This window comes from Oryza glaberrima, chromosome 2 (assembly GCF_000147395.1).
Source record: "Oryza glaberrima chromosome 2, OglaRS2, whole genome shotgun sequence".
Taxonomy (NCBI): Eukaryota; Viridiplantae; Streptophyta; class Magnoliopsida; order Poales; family Poaceae; genus Oryza; species Oryza glaberrima.
In genome coordinates this window covers 22,738,494-22,745,283 of record NC_068327.1, presented here as the reverse complement: position 1 = coordinate 22,745,283, position 6,790 = coordinate 22,738,494, and the positions used below count along the sequence as shown (strand labels likewise).

The 6,790-nt window shown below is 55.9% G+C and overlaps 2 protein-coding genes across 2 annotated transcripts; one reads left to right on the top strand and one right to left on the bottom strand.

The window, feature by feature from the left end:
• The first annotated feature begins 222 nt into the window (after positions 1 to 222).
• On the top strand, positions 223 to 2,166 carry LOC127764323 (cytochrome P450 86B1-like). Its single transcript, XM_052289184.1, has 2 exons — positions 223 to 1,884; positions 2,028 to 2,166. The coding sequence occupies exons 1-2, from the start codon at positions 264 to 266 to the stop codon at positions 2,036 to 2,038; spliced, it is 1,632 nt and encodes a 543-aa protein (XP_052145144.1). The 5' UTR covers positions 223 to 263; the 3' UTR covers positions 2,039 to 2,166.
• A 2,016-nt stretch (positions 2,167 to 4,182) lies between these two features.
• LOC127763957 (glycosyl hydrolase 5 family protein-like) lies at positions 4,183 to 6,586 on the bottom strand. The gene is made up of 2 exons (XM_052288764.1): positions 5,150 to 6,586; positions 4,183 to 5,051 (listed from the first exon to the last, which is right to left on the bottom strand). Exons 1-2 carry the CDS (start codon positions 6,519 to 6,521, stop codon positions 4,489 to 4,491), a joined length of 1,935 nt encoding a protein of 644 aa, XP_052144724.1. The 5' UTR covers positions 6,522 to 6,586; the 3' UTR covers positions 4,183 to 4,488.
• Between the last annotated feature and the right edge of the window lie 204 nt (positions 6,587 to 6,790).

Here is a 6,790-nt window from a genome sequence, read left to right as displayed (position 1 = left end):
AATGCCATTTCTACAGTAGATTAATTGCTCGCTCTTCCTTTTTCTTTAAAGATAATCAACACTAGCTTACTTAATAAATCCAACCTCCAACTATTTTTTTGTCAATTAATTAATGGATTAATTAAACCACATATTGCGACGCCCCCATGCTGCCATGCACCCTAGCTATAAATACGCTCCACTCCCAGCTGCTTAGCTCAGTCTCTCGCGGTCTCTCGCTGAGTCTCGCAGCTTCGCCGCCGGAGAGAGACACGACACGATCGATGGCGATCGCGTCCATGGCCGCCGCCGCCGCGATCGCCGGCGCGGTGCGGGAGCACGTGCGGGCGAGCGACCTGGCGGTGGCCGGCGCGGTGCTGCTCGCGTTCAGCGCCGCCATGAGCGCGGTGCGGGCGCGGCGCCGCGGGGCGCCGGTGCTGTGGCCGGTGGTGGGCATCCTGCCCACGCTGTTCGTCCACCGCGACGACATCTACGAGTGGGGCTCCGCCGCGCTGCTGCGCGCCGGCGGCGTGTTCCCGTACCGCGGCACGTGGGGCGGGGGCTCCTCCGGCATCATCACCTCCGCGCCGGCCAACGTCGAGCACGTGCTCAGGGCCAACTTCGGCAACTACCCCAAGGGACCCTACTACCGGGAGCGCTTCGTCGAGCTGCTCGGCGGCGGGATCTTCAACGCCGACGGCGAGGCGTGGCGCGCCCAGCGCCGGGCGGCCACCGCCGAGATGCACTCGTCGCGGTTCGTGGAGTTCTCGGTGAGGAGCATCGAGCAGCTGGTGTACGGCCGCCTCGTGCCGCTGGCCGAGCGGCTGAGTGGCGGCGGCGCCGCCGTCGACCTCCAGGAGGTGCTGCTCCGGTTCACGTTCGACAACATCTGCGCCGTGGCGTTCGGGGTGGACGCCGGGTGCCTCGCCGACGGCCTCCCCGACGTGCCGTTCGCGCGCGCGTTCGAGCTCGCCACGGAGCTCTCGCTCCTGCGGTTCGTCACCCCGCCCTTCATCTGGAAGGCCAAGCGGCTCCTCCGCGCCGGCAGCGAGCGGCGGCTCGTCGAGGCGACGCGCGCCGTCCGCGAGTTCGCGGAGCGGGCGGTCGCCGACCGCCGGAACGAGATGCGCAAGGTCGGGAGCCTGCGTGGCCGGTGCGACCTCCTGTCGCGGCTCATGTCGTCGCCTGGCGGCGGCGCCGACTACTCCGACGAGTTCCTCCGCGACTTCTGCATCAGCTTCATCCTCGCGGGCCGCGACACGAGCTCCGTGGGGCTCGCCTGGTTCTTCTGGCTCCTCGCCGGCCACCCCGACGTCGAGTCCCGCGTCGTCGGCGACGTCCTCGCCGCGGGCGGCGACATCAAGCGGATGGACTACCTCCACGCGGCGCTCACGGAGGCGATGCGGCTGTACCCGCCGGTGCCCGTCGACTTCAAGGAGGCCCTCGCCGACGACGTGCTCCCGGACGGCACGCCGGTGCGCGCGCGGCAGCGCGTGATCTACTACACCTACGCGATCGGGCGCGACCCGGCGTCGTGGGGCGACGACGCGGCCGCGTTCCGGCCCGAGCGGTGGATGCGCGGCGGCGCGTTCGCCGGCGGCGAGAGCCCGTTCAAGTATGCGGTGTTCAACGCCGGCCCGAGGCTGTGCATCGGGAAGCGGTTCGCCTACACGCAGATGAAGACCGCGGCGGCGGCGGTGCTGTCCAGGTTCGCCGTCGAGGTGGTGCCCGGGCAGGAGATCAAGCCGAAGCTGACCACGACGCTGTACATGAAGAACGGCCTCATGGTGCGCTTCAGGAGGAGGCCGCCGCCGCCACCGTCGCCGCCGCCGCGCCACGTCGTCGCCGACGACGACGACGACGACGTTGCAGCCGGTCGCCACGTTGCTGTCGGAAGCTGCAACAGTAACCATCTCTAACCAACCAAACAGTCTCTGTCGTTACTCCGCATTGCTAATTAACAAACTACTCACACACATTGCTTTCCCGCGCTAATTGTCATTAAAAAAATCGTAATCTCGAGGACTGATCGCTGTACTGTGAAACAGCTCAAGAGTGAAGAGCAGCTGGTGCCGTCTCGCGCTGGACTACAGTGTGGCGGAAAAAGACGCGATCGATCAAATCATCAGACATTTCCTGCTTACTACTCCGTATATTTTTCTTGCCTGTGTGACTGTGCATGTGTGTTCATCTCTGGTGTACCCCATCCGTCCCAAAATAAGTGGACTTTTTATCTAAATTCGTATGCTAGTATGAAGATAGTTTATTTTAGAGCGGATGGATACTAAACATTGCGATACTAAACAAGTGTATTCTACCTCTCAAAGAGGATGTCTGCCCGTGTATGTACATTTATTTCCAAAGAAGAAAGCATAGTTTAATTTTGTCCATCAGCAATTGTTTTGGTCCATCTGTTACAATTGGTTCTCAAAATCATTCATGTGTCATCTGTTGCAATTTTTTTTACGTCCACGTCTACGTAAAGACAACAATAATGTCATCAATTAATCAACGATAGTAAACAATAGAAAGATAGAGAAACGTATAAGCAAATAATAGAACATAAATAATGTCATCCTTATCTATTTTCTATATCTTCCATCTCGTAGATATTGTTTTTATTTTTGATTTGTCAGTAAGATGCAACAGGGGGCAATGTACCAAAAACCACCATTTTTTGGGTCCAACGATGAAATATAAATGATTTTGAAGGTTTTTTATACCAACATTAATCGGTTCCATGGATAAGGGACCCAAAAAAATGGAACAAGGCCATAATCAACGAACTGAATGTGTATATTTTAGTTTTAAAATATAATTCAAATACTTGTAAGGAATTAGTAAAAAAACAGTACATTGGTATCTACTAATACACCACAAAAATCCTAGTCTAAGCTTGACATGTATATAAAGTGAGAAGAAAAATTAATTAAATACGGTGGTAATTAACACAGTGCACATATTGTTTGCAGTTTGGATTTTCTTTGATGTGTTGGTCAAACTTAGACTTCAAATGTTCTACTAGGATATTATATGTATGTGCTAGTCACCAATCATGTCTTACACAAACTATTGTTATTGATGTTACAAATATTAAAATGTTAATCATGATGAACACATCGATTATTATTTTTCTGAAATATAAGAGCTTAGATTAATAGAAGAGTACGTCCATGTCAATTACATCGTGCTAATTATTTATTGTAGATTTTTAGAATTGAATTCATGAGTATTAATAAACTAAGAGTACATCTCACATTTGTTGATTCTGAATTTCAAAATTATTAAATTTCAGAACAACTGTAATTAAAAGAGATCGAGCATGGTATACATGGATTCTTAATTCGATCAACATTCATAGTAATACAACCCACCTAATTAAGTACCTAACCTATGCCTATATCTTTTTTATTAAAGTAAAAACTCAGTCGGAATGTTTTATTACTATAGGGCTTGTTCGGTGCGCCACAGCCATCTGCTACAGGAACCCAACTAGCATTTCTTCTGTTCGTCTGTGCAGCGCAGCCGCATGCAGCAAACAGCCAGTGATTATACCAACATTATTAATCTTTTTTAAAAAGGTTTTCATGACTCAATTGTGCGTATTTTTAAGAAAATGAATAGTGTCCCTTAAATGTGAAAACACTTTCCGGAAAAGTGATCTCCAGCTCTTTCTTCGACTTGTCTAGCCGCTTGTTAGGTCGTCGATCGTGTGTGCGGCAATGCCTACCGTGCAACGATCGTCTCATGTTCGTGCGTGGCTAGTGGCTACTGTTCCCAAATTAATTAACGCGCTAATCGAATTAACACCCTCCCAATGGTCGTTCCTGCAGTGAACATGTGGGACCAGCACGCACCCATGCAAAAAAAACTTAATATGGTGTGTGTTCTCTTAAACCATACGAGTAATAATATAGCTGGTGACCTCTGGTGTGTACAACTTTAACTTTTTTGAGCTGAACCATTGAATGGATCAAGAACTAATTAAATACTCCCTCCGTACTAGTAAAGAAAGTTGTTTTGGATAGCGACACGGCCTTCAAAACACAACTTTAACTTTTAACTTCTTGTTTCTATAGAAATATTTATTAAAAAGTGATATATGTATACTTTTATGAAGGTATTTTTCAAGACAAATCTATTCATATAATTTTTACATTTTCAAACTCAACAACTTGAGAGTTATTTATGATTTATATTTCCAAAGTTTGACTTAAACATTGTCCTAAACGATATCCTTTATCAGTATGGAGGGAGTATTTAATTAGTTCTTGATCCGTTCAATGGTTCAGCTCAAGCGCACTGTTCAGTAACAGTACATGGATACATCGACCACACATGAACTGCAGCTTGGCGCGCGCCACGTGCGTGACACGAACTCTCTAACTTCCATCCAAGATCAATGCAAGTCAGCTAGCAGCTAGTATAGTGTTGTGTTCGCGGATTTTAAATAAGATTTCGATTCTCTGATGACGAATGCACGGACACGATCGATTGATCGGTCGATTTTCACGCAGCAATTAGCCCTCGCGCCACGGTGGCCGCCGCGGCGGCGCCGGTGGCCGGGGACCTCGTGCTGGTGACGAACTTGAACCACTGGGTCTCTGGGTCGCACTCGCCGGCGGCGGCGTCGTCGAGGCACCTGCACGGGTTCGTCACCACGCTCCGGCCGTCGTCGCCGACGTCCAGGCACAGCAGCCCGCCGCCGCCGTCCCGAGATGGCGTCGTCGTCGTCGTCGCGTTGACGGCCACGTGCATCGTCGAGCCCGACACGAGGCGCCACGTCGACAGGGCGTCGCCGCGGCAGCCGCCGGCGTCGCTGGTGGCGAGCCGCGCCGGCCGGCCGCTCCCCTCGGCTCTCAGGCAGAGCGGCGGCGACCCCCGCCCCGCGCCCCGCATCGCCAGCGTCGACGCCGGCTGCGTGTAGGCCCACGCGTCCGTGTCCTCGCACCGGCCCAGCTCCAGCGTCGCCGCCGCCGCCGCCGCGTCATCCGCCGCGCGCCTCACCACGCAGCGCCCCGTCAGCGGGTGGAACAGCACGGTGTACGGCCTCGCGTCGTCGTAGCCAGGCCCTGCACGCATCGCATCGCCGGCGAACCCTTCGGTCAATTAGAAACGTTGCACCGGCGATGATGGCGCGAGCGAGCGACGCCGTTGACAGCGAACTGACCTCGGAGCGGGCGCTGCAGCGACTGGATCCTCGAGAGCGCGGTCGCGTTGCGGGGCTTGCTCCACGACCAGTCGAGGACGCCGTACACCTCGTCGGCCCCGGCGACGCCCTGCCGCAGCGCGTAGCTCCCCTGCAGCGCCCAGAGCGCCCAGTCGAGGTCGAGCTCGGCGGCGACGGCGGCGGCGCAGGGGAGGTACCGGTCGTCCTTGCGCGAGCCGCCGCGTGTGTCGGCGCCGAACTCGCTGAGGAAGAGCGGGAACCCGGCGTCGAGCAGGAACCCGCCCCGCCGCGCGACGCCCCGCGCCACGCGGCCGCACACCTCGTTGGCGTCCTCGGAGTCCCAGGCGCGCGCGTCGGCGAAGCTGTACCAGTGCAGCTCGAACACCAGCTTCCCCCGCTCCGCCGCCGCGAAGCTCACGTCCACGGGCCTCGCGGCGAGGAACGACAGGTCGGTGTCGTACCCGAGCCCGCCCATGATCACCAGCGCCGCCGGGTTCGCCGCGTGCACCGCCTCCGCCCCCATCTGCATGTACCTGTACCAGTCGTCGGCGTTCTGCCTCGGCCCACGCAGCTCGTTGCGGAGGCTCATGCCGACGACGTTGGGGACGCCGGCGAACAGCGCGGCCATGGCGCCGAGCCCGCGCACCCAGGCGTCGGGGTCGAAGTGCCGGTCGCCGAAGAAGCCATTGCCGTCGTCGTCGGCGCAGCACCAGCCGGGCCGGCTCACGTGGTTGTCCAGGATCACCATGACGCCGCTCTCCCCGAGGCTGTCGACCACGGCCCTGAACGACTCGATCAGCGTGAGGTCGAGGAGCCCGGGGTTGTTGGCCTCGACGCCGGCGACCGCGCCGGCGAGGCCGTGGGCGAGGAGCGAGCGCCGCACGGTGAGCGACGACAGCGACGCGTTGGTGGCCAGCGCGATGGGGTACGTCAGCCTGACGCAGTTGAACCCGAGCGACGCCACCTTCTTGGAGATGGCGTCCACGGGCTGCATCCCGAGCCCCTCCGTCACCACCGGCTCCAGGTGCGACGGCCAGTTGACGCACGCCAGCTTCACCCGCCGCCCGCCGGCCTCGTCGTCCACGATCCACCGCGACGACGTCGACAGCGTCACGGCCTCCACCGCCGCCGCGTGCAGGCCGGCGAAGGCGAAAAGCACGAGGCACAGAGCGACGCGGCGGCGCATCGTGACGGCCGGACCGATGGCCGGGATAGAAATGCAGTGAGGCGAGCGCGCGCCGTACGTGCGTGCGTGCTCCTGCTCCGTGTCCGGCCGCGGTAAAAGAAGAACGCCGAGGAGGTTTGGTGGCGAGTTAGGATCCCGGGTAGATTGGAGTTCACCCCGGGCGCGCCGAGAGAAGTTTGGTGACATGTTGGAGTAGTACTGTACGATATTACTGGTGTTGGTTAACTATACTTCTTGCACCTTACGCCGTGATAAGTTGCAAAAAAATTTTTTCAAACTTTCAACTTTTCAGTCACATCAAAACTTTCTTACACACAAACTTTTAACTTTTCCATCACATCGTTCTAATTTTAACCAAACTTCTAATTTTAGTGTGAACTAAACATACAATAATTTTTGTTTTGTCTGTCTGGATTGCTCCCAACTTTCTTGGAAGCATGCACTTTGCGAGACGG